General features: G+C 41.1%; 1 protein-coding gene across 1 annotated transcript in view; it reads right to left on the minus strand.

Annotated features, from left to right (window-relative positions):
• Nucleotides 1-18,529, minus strand: part of LOC124775383 (guanylate cyclase 32E) — a 509,109-nt gene that overhangs the window by 272,413 nt on the left and 218,167 nt on the right. Inside the window, exon 11 of the mRNA XM_047250218.1 lies at nucleotides 1,988-2,170. Within this exon, the coding sequence (XP_047106174.1) occupies nucleotides 1,988-2,170 (183 nt within the window). The remainder of the gene's footprint in view (nucleotides 1-1,987; nucleotides 2,171-18,529) is intronic.

Raw genomic sequence — 18,529 nt, forward strand, 5'->3', positions numbered from 1 at the left:
GACAGTCAATAGACCCCCACCCTTTTGCAGTTGCATTCTCCTGACACCAGAGAAAACAGATTTCCCAAAACAGGTGAAGTCAGTTCCACTGGCTCAATTTCAGTTTCAGTCAAAGACAGTACCTCCAACTTGTTGGTTAGAGGGGTCAGTGCAACACCCAGAGTCTTCCCTGATCCCTGTTCATCCTGTACAGGATGCCTAGATCTACCATTGACATACCACTAACGGTCAAGTGGACTGGTAATGATAGGTTCAGTACTTCCTGCAGAGGAAACAGGATCCACAGGCGAGGATAGTACCTGAGGTTCTTCTGGTACTGCTATAACAGCAGCTGCCAATAGTTTGTTGAAAGTAGTCAGGACAATTTCCAGTAGCTTATGAACATCAAACAACTTATCTCATTTTTCTTTGTAGTAGCCTTGAGTAATTACTTTCTCTGTTCTATCTTCATATACATTACATGTAAAATGTATTAGAACACACAGATATTTCAGTTTTGCAACTTGTTTAGAAGATGAATAATTGTGTTAACAGGAACATGTACCATGACTTTAGAAGCTGTAGAATTTCTTTTACATATGAAACATTATATTAAATGAAATTAAACTTAAATCAATCATCATTTTAGAAGTGTTACAAGTACTCAGACACAAAGAGTATTCTTTTTTTCTTTCAAAAATCCTTAATTAAATTCTCATGTACACTGAAACTTAAAAGGAACTGTTGTGGCATGAAGGCAATTTGATGCTGAAGGTTGTGTGTCAATGAATTACTGTGGCTGAACCAACATAATGAGCAGGCTAAATTGTAAATATATGTATTTTTTCTGCATTAAATATTATTTAATTCTGTCAATTTTGTTGTCTTCACTATTCGTAAGTAGCTTCTTTATATGGCTTTTATTTGTAATATGACTGTTGCAATACGAGAAAAGGAAAGTTGCTACTCACCATATAGCGAAGATGCTGAGCCACGATAGGCACAATAAAAAGATTCACACAATCATAGGTTTCGGCCATTAAGGCCTTTGTCAGCAGTAGACACACATACACACACGCACACACACAGTCACGAAAGTGCAACTTACACACACATCTGCAGTCTCAGAGAGCTGAAACTATACTGCGAGCAGCAGCAGCACCAGTGCATGATGGGAGTGGCGACTGGGTTGGGGTAAGCAGGAGGCTGGGGTGGGGAGGGGTAGGAGTAGTATGGTGGGAGTGGTGGAGAGTGAAGTGTTGCAGTTTAGACGTAGGGTAAGAGAGAAGGTGCGGAAGGGGGAGAGGGTAAGTAGCAGAAAGGAGAGAAATAAAAATAAAAATAAAAGAAATTAAAAGACTGGGTGTGGCGGTGAAATGACGGCTGTGTAGTGCTGGAATGGGAACAGGGAGGGGACTGGATGATCAAGGACAGTGACTAACGAAGGTTGAGGCCAGAAGGGTTATGGGAATGTAGGATGTATTGCAGGGAAATTTCCCACTTGCGCAATTCAGAAAAGCTGGTGTTGGTGGGAAGGATCCATATGGCACAGGCTTTGAAGCAGTCATTGAGATGAGGGGTATCATGTTTGGCAGCGTGTTCAGCTACAGGGTGGTCCACTTGTTTTTTGGCCACAGTTTGTCGGTGGCCGTTCATGCGGACGGACAGCTTGTTGGTTGTCATGCCTACATAGAATGCAGCACAGTGGTTGAAGCTTTGCTTGTAGATCACATGACTTATGTTATGTTATGTCTTATGTTATGTCTTATTGGTTTCAACCATACTATTCTCTGCCACTCTCGGGGAAAGTTGTTGTTAAAAAGAACCCTACAATAAATAATAATAGCTACTTTCTCTCACAATGTTTGTTTATACTGTTTATGAGTGACAAATAAATTTAGAAGAGTGAATAATAACACAACTCCTGTGAACCTGAACAACACGGACATTTTCAAAAGTCCATAAAAATATTTTGGCACTCTTTTTCTTATATAAAAGATAAACTGACCTGTTTTAGTTCTTTTCGAATACTGCGAGTAATGTCAATACTGCGTTTATAAACTGGCTTGATGGCAACAATATTTCCTTTGTAGAGTCCTATTTTTGTGTAAGCACGTTTAGGGCTGGCTTCTGTTTGCTCTCCCATTAATGATTCTGGATCATGGAAGACACTATTGTGGCAAACTCGTATCTGTAACAAGATGATGTGAAACAAATAATATGACATTAACTTTTATTTTTCAGTTATGTTAAAGTAACAAACACAGCAGATGCTCAAATTATTCTCCAGTAACATACAAATAACATAATACTGTATATTCTCGAATAATCCGCACACCCCAATTTTGAGGAAGAGGGAAAAAAAAAAAAAAAAAAAAAAAAAAAAAAAAAAAAAAAAAAAAAAAAAAAAAAAAAAATTATTTTTTGCTTTAATTTGTTTTATTCACAAAAAATTGTTCCAACGTTATGATGTGTTCAAAAGTATGTATAATAACTACTGGTTTGAAGCAACGCTGCTGAACAGGTTGATACATCATTAAAACGCAACCGATTCAGAGGTGTGCAGTTGGCCAGCTGTCGGGCGGGTGGCCAGCGGCGTGCAGCTGGCCGGTTGGCCTGTTAGACGGGTGGGCGGCCGGGGAACATTATCACCGCCAGCCGGGACTCTACACGTAGTACAATAGCAAAAAAAGAAATGTGAATTATCTTGTTTAAGATTTTTTTAATACGGTATGTGCAATAAAATATTTTAGTCAGTACCAGTACGTTTCCTCTCTTACCACCCTATTCATCACTTTCATCATCATCACTAGTGGGAGAATCATTGTCGTCTTCACCATCTTCCCATAGAGCGTTGTCCTCTGTTCGATCCTGTGAATTTGAACCAGTGGTTTTGGAATGGAGTCCCATGCACTTTTCACCCATTCACAAATCTGGGACAAATCCGGCCGTTTGATTTTTCCACTAGGTGTGAACTTATGGTTTTCATCAGCCATCCATTGTGTATATTGCTGTTTAAATGCAGCTTTGAATGGCCAATTTATACACACATCTAGTGGTTATAGGATGGATGTTAGGCCTCCAGGGATAATGACCAAGTCAGTTTTCCATTTTTGTAATTTGTCTTGTACTTCCTTAGTTGTATGTCCGCGGAAGCTGTCCAGGACCAACATGTTGCGTAAACTCAGTAACGCACCTGGACGATGTTGCCAAACATGTGTCACCCAGTCAATTATAAGTTCATTGTCCATCCACCTTTTCGGATTTGCTCTTACTAATACCTGTATGCCTTTTACTGATATTTTCGGAATAGTTTTCCTTTTAAATATCATGTAAGGTGGAAGCTTTCGTCCATCGCCAGTTACACACAACATCCCTGTACATCTTTGTTTCTCACTTCCGCCAGTTCATATCATGATGCTGGATTCTCCTTTCCTGTTCACTGTGTTGTTGAGCGGCATCTCAAAATAGACTGATGTTTGATCCGCATTACCAATTTGTGATAATATATAGGACTGCTTAAGGAGCAGATTTATCACATAACTATGAAAATTCACTATTTTTTTCCTCGTAATCACCTGGAAGCCGCTGAGCAATAGTAGTTTTCCTCCGGAATCCTAAACCATTTCAGCTGAAAAATCTTAACAGCCAACCCTGGCTAGCTTTGAAACTGGTAATGCCTAGTTCTTTGGCTAAAGACAATGCTTTAAGCTGGCACATTTCACTTGTCACCACGCTTCTGTATTGTTGCTTCTCATCTACATGATTGCAGAGCCTTTTCTTGAGATCCGGATGCTTCGCTTTTTGTCCATGAAATGCCCGGTGATTACTATTAGATTCTTGAAGCTGCATTTTATTTTTTCGCCAGTCGCGAATACAACTCTCATTCACGTCGTACTTTCTTCCTGCTGCATGGTTTCCAATATTCTTGGCTTCTTCAATAATTTTTCACTTTGTCTTTAGCAGTGTACGAGCGATAACGAGAACTTGTAGACGTAATTAACACGTTTGAAGACATTAATACTTCACTCCTAATGTGCTACTGATGTGTCTCAGACGGAGGCCACAACAATGCAATAGTATAATGGGATGTATTGTTGGAGGCAGAGCAGTACCAACAATGTTTCGAATAACCCGTGCACCCCAGTTTTTCGTCCTAAAATTTGGGAAAAAACATGTGCAGATTATTCGAGTATATACGGTATCTTGTAACAGTTTCTTTAATGAATAAAGTAAGAATTTTAGGCTGACAGTGAAGTTTTCTTGAACCACTCTTCCTGTCATCTGCACTATGTCACAATAGTTAGCACTTCATTACGTGTATCATATTGTTGAGTGTTGATATTGTGGACCTACTTCTTTCCTTTCTGGCTGGGAATGTCCCTCAAATATATTTTGGACAAAACTGTTACGACAAATTGTATGTCTGATCAGTCTTTTTTTTATTATTATTGTTTCATAAGTGTCCATAATTTTCACTCACAACTTAAAGTGACCAAACCCATGTCTTCCTTAATTTTTTTCTTTAAACAATAGAAAATCCAGGATGGAATACCGACAATATTATGAAAGCGATAGATTGCTACTCATCACATACAGGAGACACTGAATCGCAGACAGGTACAACAATACCTGTTGCCATGCCCTGAAATGAGAAATATCCTACCCATGAACCTTCCCACCCCTCCCACAGTGGTATTCCACTGCCTACCGAATCTATGTAGTATCTTTGTTTACCCCCTTTGCACCAATGCTTTCAACTCCCTGCCTCTTGGATCACCTTCCTGCAATAGACCTAGATGTAAGTCCTGTCCCACACATCATCCCACCATCCCTCCTCCAGTCTGACCACAGGCATCAAGTATCCCATCATGAGCCATGTGATCTACCAAATTATCTGCAACCACTATGCTGATTTCTACGAGGCTATGACAACCAATGAACTGTCTGTCTACATGAATGGCCACTGACAAACTCTGTGGCCAAGAGACAGCTGAACCACTCAGCTACTTCTCTCCTTTTCTGCTCCCCCCCCCCCCCCCCCCTGCCACCCAACCTCCTGAATACACCTATCTGCTCTACCCTGTTCCCAGCACATCCCCCCATGCTCTCACAAGAGTCACAAAGAGTCACATGCTGTTCCTATGCTGCCATCCATTCCCCTCAATGCTATAGCCTCCTTCTTATCCCCGTCACCCACAGATTGCTCCTTCCACTAGCTACAGGTGCTGTAAGCAGTCTGGCCTGAGTGGACAGAGACAGTGGTCAGGTGTATGTGAGTTGTGCTTGTATGAACGTGTGTGTGTGTGTGTGTGTGTGTGTGTGTGTGTGTGTGTGTGTGTTTTCTACATTAGAAGAAGACCTTTTTGGCTGACAGCTCAAAAGTATAGCAGGTTTTTTGTCGTGCCTGTCCTTGACTCAACGTCTCCTCTATATGGTACTTAGCAATCTATCATTTTCATAATGCTGTCATTGTTGAATCTTTTCTTTCTTGTGTTACAAGGAGGTTTCTCATTATGTACTAAATTTGTTTTATTCCTAATCCTCAAAAAATTGGAGAGAGTACTTGATGAGACAGTAGAAATAAAAGGGGATAATTGTATGTGATGATCCATACACTGATTTCATCTTGGACATGCCTACTGATGCCTGACTGACTTGATACCCACAGTACATTATTATCACAAACACAATGATACAGCACAACTGCAATCAAAAATTTATTTCAAATCTATCTTTAATAAAATAAATTTGAGGTCCACAATAAACAATTACTCTAATCATCATAGTCAAATGGTACCAATAAAACCTCTCTATCAATCATGTTTAGCTAAGAAGTACGAAGTAGAGTTTTACAGAACAACAGAAGCTGACTCAGTCCAACAATTCAGAGACAATCTGCTGAGTGAACAATGAGTAGAAATTCACCAAGGACGCACAGTAGTTGTGAAACATTATTCTTCCTTGAAAAATTTTCTTAGAATGCTGTGAATACAGTTTTTATTTACTATAGGCCAGAGACAAACACAATGGATGTTGAGAGAATGGGTGACCAAATCCAACATCAATGTTTGTTACATCAAAAAGAGAGACCTTTATTTGAGGCAGAGGATTAATTGTAATTAATATTGAAACATGCACAAACAGCAATATTGCAAAATTCTCACAGTGACATCTAAAACACAAAAACTGAACATACAAATGAAAAGTAATGACCCAAATAGTAAAGTGGATTATTAATATTTATTTTTACATAAAGTACAATCTCTGAAGTTCCTTCTTGATGCTAAAAATTCTTAAAATTATGTTCTATACAAAAAAGATTCAATATTCCAAGAACAGAGCAAAGGAAATGTGAAGCTTTATTATGCAAGAAATAAAAAGACTCAGCAAGGCAGATCATATTCAACTTCCTGATGACACTAGCAATGGGACAGCTAATTTTAATTCCCATCGTGGCCCACTAAATTCAACAATTTTTAAGTGTAGATGAAAACACAGGGAGGAAAAAAGAATGATTGGGAGCAAATCATTTACATTTAATTAACACATAATGAGAAATTCAGGATGGAATATAACGATATTATGAAAAGGATAGTTGCTAATCACCATTACCAGAGACGCTGAGTCGCAGATAGGCATAACAAAAAGACGTTCCAAAATAAGCTTTCAGCCAACAAGGCCTTTGTCAAAAATAGATGACAGACACATACACACTCAAGCAAATGCAACTCACACTCACATGACCACAGCCTCTGTCAGTTAAAGCCACACTATGAGCAGCAGCAACAGCAGTGCCTGATGGGAGAGACAAGTAGGTGGGGGTAAGGAGGAGGCTGGGGGGGGGGGGGGGGGGGGGAATAGGAGGATAGAGGGTGGGGGACGGTGAAGTGCTACTGGGGAATATGTAGGGATGAGGTGGAGAGAGAGGGTAGGGCAGCTAGCTGCAGTCGGGAGGTGAAGGGCTGGGGAGTGGTGGGGTGGGAGGGGGGAAGGGTTAGCAGAAAAGGAGAGAAGTAAAAAGTCTGGGTGCGCTTGTGGAATAGATGGCTGTGTAGTACTGGAATGGGAACAGTGAAGGGGCCAGATGGGCAAGGACCATGACTAACAAAGGCTGAGGCCAAGTGGGTTACGGGAACGTACGAGGGTGGTTTGAAAAGTTCTCGGAATCACCACGAGAGGTCAGCGCTAGTGCAACAAGTTGTTCATGTGATATTCATTGGACTGTTGCCTGTAAACATGTGCCACATCAGTGCTCTTGGACAAGAGCTGTGGCACTGATGTGATTATGTTGTTGTTCCTGCGTAGTGATTTGCAAAGATGGAAAAAATCGAGATTCTAGCAGTGATTAAGTACTTCGTAAAGAAAGGTATGAAAGCAAAGGACTTTCATGCTGATTACCAGAATACACTGGGGGACTCTGCTCCTTCATATTCAACTGTTGCCAAATGGACAAATGAATTTAAATTTGGTCGGGAGAGCTTAGATGACGATCCATGCAGTGATTGGCCAAGATGTGTCACTACTCCAGAAATCATTGCAAACATGCACAAAATGGTCAGGGAGGATCACCGACTGAAACTGCATGAAATTGTTCATGCTTGCCAGATGTCATCTGAAAGGGTATATCACATTTTGACTGAAGAATTAGAAACAATAAAATTACCTGCAGGATGGGTACCGTGACTCTTGATGCTGGATCAAAAAAGCATGAGAATGGACATATCGGAACAATATTTGGACCATTTTAGGAGAAAGAAACAAGGTTTGTGACCACAGATGAAACTTGGATGCACTACTGTACCCCAGAGACAAAACAACAGTCAAAGCAGTGGAAACATGCTGATTCTCTGCCACCAAAGAAAGCAAAGACAATTCCTTAGGTGGGAAAGGTCATGGCATCAGTGTTCTGGGATGCAAAGGGGATTTTGTTTGTAGATTAGCACCCCACTGGGCAAATACTTACTGGAGAATATCATGCTAACCTTCTGGGCAAATTGCAACAAAAGATATGTGAAAAAGCCCAGGTTTAGCAAGGAAGAAAGTCATTTTCCATCAAGACAATGTGCGCCCGCACACATGTGCCATCACCATGGCAAATTCACATGACCTAAGGTATGAATTGTTGCCATACCCACCTTATCCCCCTGATATGGCTGTCAGACTTCCTTCTCTTCCCAAAACTGAAAATTTTTCTTGGTGGACAAAGATTCACTTCAAACAAAGAATTGATAGTGGGAGCTGACAACTATTTTGCAGGCCTGGAGGAAACTCATTTTCGAGATGGGATCAAGGCACTGGAACATTGTTGGACAAGTGCATTAATCTACAAGGAGACTACATTGAAAAATAAAAAAAGTTTCACTGATGTATGTACTTTTTTCTATTCTGTTTTGAGAACTTTTCAAACTACCCTCATAGGCTATACTGCAGGGAGTGTTCCCGCTTGCACAGTTGAAAAAAGCTGCTGTTTGTTGGAAGAATACAAATGGCACAGGCTATGAAGCAGTCATTGAATTCAAGAATGTCATGTTTGGTGGCATGTTCAGCAACAGTGTGGGCCAGTTGTTTCTTGGCCACAGTTTGTCAGTGGCTGTTCATGCAGACAGCTTGTTGGTTGTCTTGCCCACATAGAATGAAGCAAAGTGGTTGCAGCTTACCTTGTAGATTATATGGCCGGTTTCACAGGCAGCCCTGCCTTTGATGGAATAGATGGTGTTTGAAACCAGACTGGAGTCGATGGTGGTTGAACAGTGTGTAGGACAGGTCTTGCATTTAGGTCTACTACAGAGGGATGTGAGGCATGAGGTAAGAGGTTGGAAGGAGGGATAGTGTAGGGATGAACAAATATATTGTATAGGTGGAATATCACTGTGGGAGGGGTGGGAAGGATAGTACACAGGACATTTCTCATCTCAGGGCATGATGAGAGGTAGTCAAAAGCCCTGGCACAGAATGTAATTCAGTTCCTCCAGTCCTGGGTGGTATTGAGTTATGAAGGCAATGCTTCTCTGTGGCCAGACAGTGAGATTTTGATGGTGGTGGGTGAATGGCAAGATAAGACACAGGAGATCTGTTTTTGTACAAGGTTGAACAGACTGGAGCAACTGAATTACATTCTCTGACAGGGTTTATGACTGTCCTGCCCACTATCCTTCCCAACCCTCCCACAGTGGTATTCCACCATCCATCAAACCTATACAGCAGTGTTTTTCAACCTTTTTGAGTATGTGACCCCTTTGCAAGTAAAAAATATTCTGGCGACCCCCAGAACCATAATAGAAGTATGTCAGTGATTTCAAAGGCAATGTATTTAATTTTCTTTCTATTGATACTATACTGATCGAGAAATCAAGTGAAATGTTAAAAGAGGTCACAGTGCTCTGCTGGCAGACATACAATTATATTATTTACCAATGGTAGAGGTGTGGGGGTGAGAAGGGGTCAGCAGGGCCATAGTCACACGTTTTTGGTCACTATAATCAGTTGTCCGAATACACCAGCAAGTACGGATATGATTATTGTCTTCACACTTCACTCTGAGCAAGCATAAAATGGACAAGTTTCTTAAAAGATCTGTGCAGCCCTCCATGTCTAGTACAAGTGGCAGTGGCGGTAGCGAATTTTTGTCCTGCGACCGCTACCTCCTGAGCAAGGTGTTGCAACCCCCTAGGGAGTCGCAACCCGCAGGTTGAAAAACACTGCTATACAATATACTCGACCATCCCTACACAACCCCTCCACCCAACCCTTTACCTCATGGTTCACCTCCCTATAAGACCTAAATGCAAGATCTGTCCCAAACATCCATCAACAACCATCAATTCCTGTCCAGTCACAAACATCACCTATTCCATCAAAGGCACAGCTACCTGTGAAACCAGTCATATGATCTACAAGTTAAGCTGCAAGCGCTGTGCTTCATTCTATGAGGGCATGACAACCAACAAACTGTCTGTCCGCATGAACGGCCACTGGCAAACTGTAGCCAAGAAACAACTGGACCACCCTGTTGCTGAACTTGATGCCAAACATGACATTCTTCATTTCAATGACTGCTTCACTGCCTGTGCCATTTGGATTCTTCCCACAAATACCAGCTTTCCTGAACTGCACTGGTGGGAACTCTCCCTGCAATATATCTTACGTTCCCATAACCCTCATCACCTCAAAAATGGTTCAAATGGCTCTGAGCACTATGGGACTGCTGTGGTCATCAGTTCCCTAGAACTTAGAACTACTTAAACCTAACTAACCTAAGGACACCACACACATCCATGCCCGAGGCAGGATTCGAACCTGCGACCGTAGTGGTTGCGCGGTTCCATGGCCTCAACCTTCGTTAGTCATTTTCCTCATCCATCTAGCCCCTTCCCTGTTCCCATTCCAGCACTAGACAGCTTCTTATTCAACCAGTGCACCCAGTCTTTTTACTTCTCTCCTTTTCTGCTAACCGCCCCCCCCCCCCCCCCCAACCACTCCCTTGTCCTCTGTCTAACCTCCCAACTGCACGTAGCTGCCCTACCCTCTCTCTCCACCTCATCCCTGCAAACTCCCCAGCAACACTTCACAGGCCCCATCCCTACCCTCCTATCCCTCCTCCTCCCTGCACCAGCCTCCTTCTTACCCCAACTAGTTGTCTCTCCCATCATGCACTGCTGCTGCTGCTCATAGTGTGGCTTCAGCTGCCAGAGAGTGAAGTCACGTGTGTGTAAGATGCATTTTCATGAGTGTGTGTTTGTGAGTGTGCCTGTCATCTATTTTTGACAAAGGTCTTCTTGGCTGAAAGCATATTTTGTGACAGTCTTTTTGTTGCGCCTATCTGCGACTCAGCATCTCCACTATATGGTGAGTAGCAACAATCCTTTTCATAATATCACAATGTAACAGTTGTTACATTCCATCCTGGATTTTCCATTGTTTTAATATCACAATGTAACAGTTGTTACATTCCATCCTGGATTTTCCATTGTTTGCTTTTCATAATATTGTTACATTTAGTTAGATATACATTGTATACCACACTATCGGATGTCAGATTTGCCAAATAAACTGTAAAAGAGGTCATAAAAATCTTTAGGTCACTGACAGGAAGTAATTATTTTGGCTGTGATGTTAACTGACTCAAAGTACTGAAATAATTTTGTGACTTTATTGTGCACTCTTTACGTTCTCTTTGTAACTGGTTGATGAGTCAGAGTGTGTTTCTTGAAAGAATAAAATATGTAGTCTCCTTCCTGCGTACTCATTTTTCTAAGAAGGAAACTTATTAAAAAATACTGAACCACTTCTCTGAAAATCACCTTTTAATAAGTACTCAATTAGGTTTCACTGAAAGCTCCTCCTCAGAGATTACAATATGACACATCTCATAAATACCATTTTGATAGAACTAAACAAGAATAACTACACTATTGACATTATGTGTACACTTTTGAATGCATTAACAGTGAAGATTATAAAATCATATGATGGAAATTAAAATATTAAGGTGTTAAAGACATTCTACTTGTACTGATGGAGTCATACCTTAACAATAGAAAACTCAGGGCCACCTTAACAAAGAAAATGACAGGAATGTAACCAAATTTAGAGTGGAGAAACATCAAACATGGTGTTCTGTAAAGTTTTCTGAGCACTTTACCAAAGAAACTGGAGGACATGCTGGAACTGCAAACTGTTAACTCTCCAAAATAATTGTTTTCATGTTCGAGCAATTCAACCAGAATAGTACATGAAATATGAACATTTGTGTACCAAGAATATTAAAACTTTACTAATGTAAATACGAGGGTTGGAACTTAAATAGTGGCAACTATTTATTCACAACCAATACAAAAGAGTTACATGTTTGCACCTGTTACTGTCCTTCAAAGGAGTCACCAGCATTGTGTAGAGCCTGTCACCAGCAATGTGGAAGGCATAGTATACCGATAGCACAGTGTATTCTGTTGATAGTGCGAATGAAGTGGTCTACTGCCTGTCAAATCTCTGGAACAGTTCTGAAGCGAATGCCATGAAGTGGTTCCTTCATCTTTGGAATCAAATCAAAGTCACAAGGACTTAAGTCCTCAGAGTATGGTGGATGGTACAGTACTTCCCAGTCCCATCAACAGAACAGAGCAGCCACAGCTTGTGTCGTATGCAGCCATGCATTGTCGTGCAAAATGATGGGTGGGTTGCGCAGAAAGGGTTGCTGCTTCTTTTGCAAAGCTGGTCACAGGTGATGCTCCAAAAATGAATAGTAATACTGTGCATTGACAGTCTGCTGTGGAGGAACATAATGCATTAGGATAACACCATCACAGTCATACACTAGAATCACCATAACTTTAGACTGCTCCATTCGCACCATCAACAGAACAGGCTCTGCTAACGGTATACTATGCCTTCCACATTGCGGGCAATGGGATCTACATAATGCTGGTGACTACTTTGAAGGACAGTAACAGGTGCAAACACGTAACTCTTTTGTATTGGTTGTGAATAAATAGTGGCCACCATTTAAGTTCCAACCCTCGTAGAACATAGAAGAAAACAATCAGTAAACACTTGAGACTAGTTTTCTGCATTAGACTGGTGCTAGTCGAGGTCTGTCTCTAAAGGAAATTCTCACAAACTGTCACTTTCATGAAATCTCACAAGGAACACTAAGAACAAATCAACCACTGATGCTGAACAACAGAGCCTCAGGTGGCTGGCAAATGAACTCTTTGAGAGTTTTGATAAACACAGTAACCTTGTCTTGACAACTACATTAGACCCCTTGGTTGAAGTGGAGTGTTGTCCAAAAATCTTGTAAGAAAGGGAACTTGACATCCAGAGCATGTTCTTCATTCAGATAGTGAGTCTACTTTGGATGGTTGTACATGTGCCTGAGGCAAAGGCTGGTTTTCTGCACAAGTGTTGGTGGCACTTCTGGAAACTTGTATGTACAGGTTTGTGTTAAGTGAGATCATAGTGCCCTTACCATTTAATAGTATGTCCAGAGTTCATGCTACTCTCTTTATGGACCTGAGTATGGGGATGTAATACTGGTTTGACACTGTCTGTTCTTAACATGACAAGAGTGAATGTCTGCAAGTCACAAAGAACCAGATGATCGATGAAGTCTGACTCGTCTGGTCAAGTAGTTGTATGGAACTTGGATCAATGATCTCACGAGGCTGTCAAAGTGCTTCATCATAAATGAAAGACAACTCAAGTCCAGTTTGTATATGGTGCGAACACCAAGCAAGGCCATGGTAAAGCAGTTGTCCAACTAGTGTCATGACACATCGATACAACCTTTAAAGAATTGTGCCAACGTTCAATCATATTGTTGCTCTCTCTTGGTGGTAACTGGATATTGTACAATGGAGAGTGCCACAGACTTTACTAAATGAGCAAATAACTCCCACTCAAATTGCTGGCCACAGTCTGTGGTGATGTGCAGTGGACAAAGAAAGAAAGGCAAAGGCTAACGTTTCTGCTGATATGTTGTTGACTACTGAAGCTTCTGACCAACAAGTGAAATGATCAATTGCAATTAATAAATAGTACTAATCATTTGATGATAGAATTGGACATACTTCATCAATGTGAATATCTGGTAAAACTCTAACTGGTGCAAGCACATGATGGGATATCTAATTGCACTGATACTGAAGGCACACACACGCTCTTGACAGCCCTTTTGCACAACAGACCAGACAAAATGTTTTGAAAACAGACAAGTTGATGATCTGATGCTAAGGTGGTATAGGCTGTGAAAGCTGTCATAAGCATTTCTGCTGAATGAGGGTGGCAGAAAAGGACAAGACCTCCCACTTGAAAAGTTGCAATATAGCTTCATATCTGAACCAGGAACTTCACCAATTGTAACTCAAGGCTGTATCCTTTTGCACAATTCAATAGTTTCTGGAATACCTGACCAGATTCTTGTGCTTTTGCAAGTTAGGCAAACACTGCTAACTCGAAACAGTTGGTGAACATTTTGTCAATAACAGATATATGACAGATGTCGGTATTGAACTGGGTAATGAAATACAGATGGTTATGCTGTCATGCTAAACACTTGTTGTTCTGTCTGAAGGTGTAGGCAACTGGCTGGCTATCCATAAATGTTATAAACCCTCTGTCTTCCAACTGAGGGTGAAAGTACTTTATTTATTCATATATAGCAAACAGTTCACAGTTGTAAGTGCTCCACTTTTGCTGTACAGAGTTGAGCTTGTGTGAGAAGAAGGCAAGATGTTGCCAAGCACCATTGACTTGCTGCTGCATTGCGGAACTGACAGCAGTCTCGCCAGCATCAACCACCAGCACAAGTTGTGGATCCAGTTCGGGATGTGCCAGAAGCACAGTACTTACTACAATTGGCTTCACTGTCTCAAAACCAGAACTCATCACATGTGTCCACTGTATCAGTGATTTCTCTTACTTTTAGGCCCAGAAAGTGCTGCAGGCAACACTTTTTGCACTCAGCTGAATGAGGCAGAAGACGCCAGAAGAGATTCAGCGTTCCCAAGAAATGCCATAATTCTTTGATGGTGGCCATGTGATCTTCACAAAGGCCTTCACTTTCACAATTGTGGCAATTATCCCACTGACAAAATAAGATGACTTAAGAAGGTTTACCAGAAAACACACTTGATAGTATTTAACACCACACCATGCTGTTCTAAGCATTTGAAAACTTCTTCCAAGTGTTGCTGGTGCTGCTTTGCAGTTGCTGAAAAGATAAGAATGTCATCTATGGATGCAAAACAGTACTATGACCCTTGCAAAATGGAGTCAATGAACCTCTGCCAAGACTGAGCAGTGTTGTATAAATCAAGTGTCATGAACAGACTCTCGAACAAGCCAAATGGCAAGATTATGGCTGTTTTAGTAATATCTTCATCTGTGTAAAAGCTATTTTGCAGTCCAGGATACTAAACATAGTTGCACCACAAAGAGCATAGATGTAATCTCTTAATAGGGGTACTGGGCAGCTGTCCAGAATTGTCCTTGCAATAAGTGAATGTTAATCCCTGCATGTGGGCAACACACCACACTTCTTGGATACTAGATGGAGAAGTGATGACCACAGACTGTTAGAAGGGTGAATAATACTTTACCTGAGCATCAAGTCAAATTCTGCTTTTGTAGTAGTGAGACAATGAGGAGCTAAATGCCTCAGACAACATGAAACTAGTGGGTCATCGGCATTTTGATACAACTCTGTGATGTAGATCTCTCAGGGTGCCTGATGGTGATGTTACAGTTACTCAGCATATTTACTTTCTGCTGCCTGCATGAACTTGGTACTGTGTGTTGCTGCACTGCATCAGAAGCCAGCAGTCGAAAGTCCAGTGATGCTGTCGATGAGTCTCACATTCACCACATCCAGCAGTAGATGATAATGCACCAGGAAGTTGGCTCTGATTATGAAGGTTCACAATGTAGGGACAGTGAAATTTCAGGTGAAGGCATGGTGCTGTCTCAAGTCCAGCTCAATACATTGTGTACTATAAGTCACTGGAAATGAACTGTTTGGGGCAGAAAAATGAAATGAAGTTGGTGGCCAATTGTAGATAAATGAACAAGTGTGACCCAGTGTCCACAAGAAATTTTCATCCTGCATTCTGATCGCTAACAAAGAGATACTGATACTTCAACCGGCAATTGGATGTTACTAAATCTGACTACCACTGGCATTTGGATAGGCGCTCCTGATCTCAAAATGTCTGGTGATACCAGCATACACTAGATGGCTGCTCTGTGGCACTCAGGACTCATCTCGGGATGACTACACATTCTTCTGCAATAACATCCTCTATCATTGTTAGAGTTGTGATGGGACAGAAACAACAGAAATTCCCTTAACTGTCTAGCCAGAGCATCAACATTATCTGACAGGCAATCATAATCAGGACAATGAAGTACTTTTGCTTGGCACCACTACTGCACTGACTGATGGCACCATTATTGCGCCTTGAATTCTGCCACCCAAATATGTGATTGCATCTACTGACATTTTCGTCTCAGATGCTATTATAGTTTTCACATGGACCAGAGAATGATGACTCCGAAGCATATGTAGCAAGATGTCAGGTACGCTTCCTGTGTCGAACTTGCTATATAAGTGTGAAGGTTCCCTGCCTTCAACATTTTCCTGCGCTAGAATCTGAAGCACCTATGCTCTTCTTGTGATGCAAAAACTCTGCAAATCAACTCTGTCTTGAGTTTGTGATAGGAATCTTGCATAGGAGAAGCAGTAATTACATCTTTGACTTCGGCTGCATAATGGTGGTCGAATTGACTGACCTAGAGATCAAATTTGGTTGAATCAGTATTTATACCTACAAAATGGAAGCCTGCATCACCTGTGCAAACAAGAGCACTGGCTTGTGAAGCCAGAATAGAGGCAATCTCATGTCAAGTCCCAAAACAGATAGTCCTTCAGTAGGCGCAGAGTCTTGCATTCTCGTGAAAAAATTCTTTGATCAATCTTACGAATTTGTACTGCTTCTTCTGGTCTTCAAACCCTGTTCATGTTGGGCAAAATCACATCAGTATCACCAATGTCAGAGCGAGTAAGTGTTGACTGTCCAAACTAATTATGTTTTCATGCTCAAGCAACTCAATCAAAATAACCCACAAAATATGAACATTAGTGTTTCACGGATAATAAAACTTTATTAACGCAAACAAAACACACAAGAAGATATTCAGTAAGTGCTTGAAACTAGTTTTCAGCATTAGGCTAGTGCTAGTCAAGAACTGTCTCACAAAGTGTCACTTTCACGGAACATTGCATGGAACACTGAGAGCCAATCCATCACCGGTACTGAACAACAGCACCTCTGGTGCCAGGCATACAAACAATTTTACTGCTGTGACAGCCACAGCAGTTGCTGCAGACTCATCACAAACAGTGATGTTTGCTGATGATACAGGTACATTGATAAAAGGTGTAAACTATGGGGAAAGAAGAGAAGAAAAAAGAAAAAGAAGAAAAATCTACAGTTCCAAAGAAACAATAACGTCTTACAGATACCGGTGTTAGATATTAATTGTCACACACAAAATGAAGCTACATGTATAAAATACATAGACAAACAGATGGATAACATGCTGAGGTGGCACCAGAATTGACTAAATTTGGAAAATATTTCGTGTAGATTTCCCCACCATGTTATAGTTCTGGGTGGAGATTTTAATTTGCCGGATGTAGACTGGCAGACTCAAACATTCATAACAGGTGGCAGGGACAAAGAATCCAGTGAAACTTTTTTTAAGTGTTTTATCTGAAAACTACCTTGAGCAGTTAAACAGAGAACCGACTCGTGGCAATAACATATTAGACTTTCTGGTGACAAACAGACCCGAACTATTAGAAACAGTTAACGGAGAACAGGGAATCAGCGATCATAAAGTGGTTACTGCATCGATGATTTCAGCCGTAAATAGGAATATTAAAAAAGGTAGGAAGATTTTTCTGTTTAGCAAAAGTGACAAAAAGCAGATTACAGAGTACCTGACGGCTCAACACAAAAGTTTTGTCTCAAGTACAGATAGTGTTGAGGATCAGTGGACAAAGTTCCAAACCATTGTACAATATGCGTTAGATGAGTATGTGCCAAGCAAGATCGTAAGAGATGGAAAAGAGCCACCATGGTACAACAAACGCGTTATAAAACTGCTGTGGAAGCAAAGGGAACTTCACAGCAAACATAAACATAGCCAAAGCCTTGCAGACAAACAAATATTACGTGAAGCAAAATGTGGTGTGAGGAGGGCTATGCGAGAGGCATTCAATTAATTTGAAAGTAAAGTTGTATGTACTGACTTGGCAGAAAATCCTAAGAAATTTTGGTCTTATATCAAAGCGGTAGGTGGATCAAAATGAAATGTCCAGACACTCTATGACCAAAATGGTACTGAAACAGATGATGACAGACTAAAGGCCGAAATACTTAATGTCTTTTTCCAAAGCTGTTTCACAGAGGAAGACTGCACTGTAGTTCCTTCTCTAGATTGTTGCACAGATGACAAAATGGTAGATATCAAAATAGACGACAGAGGGATAGAGAAACAATTAAAATTGCCCAAAAGAGGAAAGGCCACTGGACCTCATGGGTACCAGTTCAATTTTACACAGAGTACATGAAGGAACTTGCCCCCCTTCTTGCAGCGGTGTACCGTAGGTCTCTGAAGAGCGTAGCGTTCCAAAGGATTGGAAAAGGGCACAGGTCATCCCCGTTTTCAAGAAGGGACGTCGAACAGATGTGCAGAACTATAGACCTATATATCTAACATCGATCAGTTGTAGAATCTTGGAACACGTATTATGTTCAAGTATAATGACTTTCCTGGAGACTAGAAATCTACTCTGTAGGAATCAGCATGGGTTTCGAAAAAGACGGTCGTGTGAAACCCAGCTCACACTATTCGTGGGAGACTCAGCGGACCATAGACACAGGTTCACAGGTAGATGCCGTGTTTCTTGACTTCCGCAAGGCGTTCGATACAGTTCCCCACAGTCATTTAATGAACAAAGTAAGAGCATATGGACTATCAGACA

This window comes from Schistocerca piceifrons, chromosome 2, assembly GCF_021461385.2.
Source record: "Schistocerca piceifrons isolate TAMUIC-IGC-003096 chromosome 2, iqSchPice1.1, whole genome shotgun sequence".
In the NCBI taxonomy this organism is placed as follows: domain Eukaryota; kingdom Metazoa; phylum Arthropoda; class Insecta; order Orthoptera; family Acrididae; genus Schistocerca; species Schistocerca piceifrons.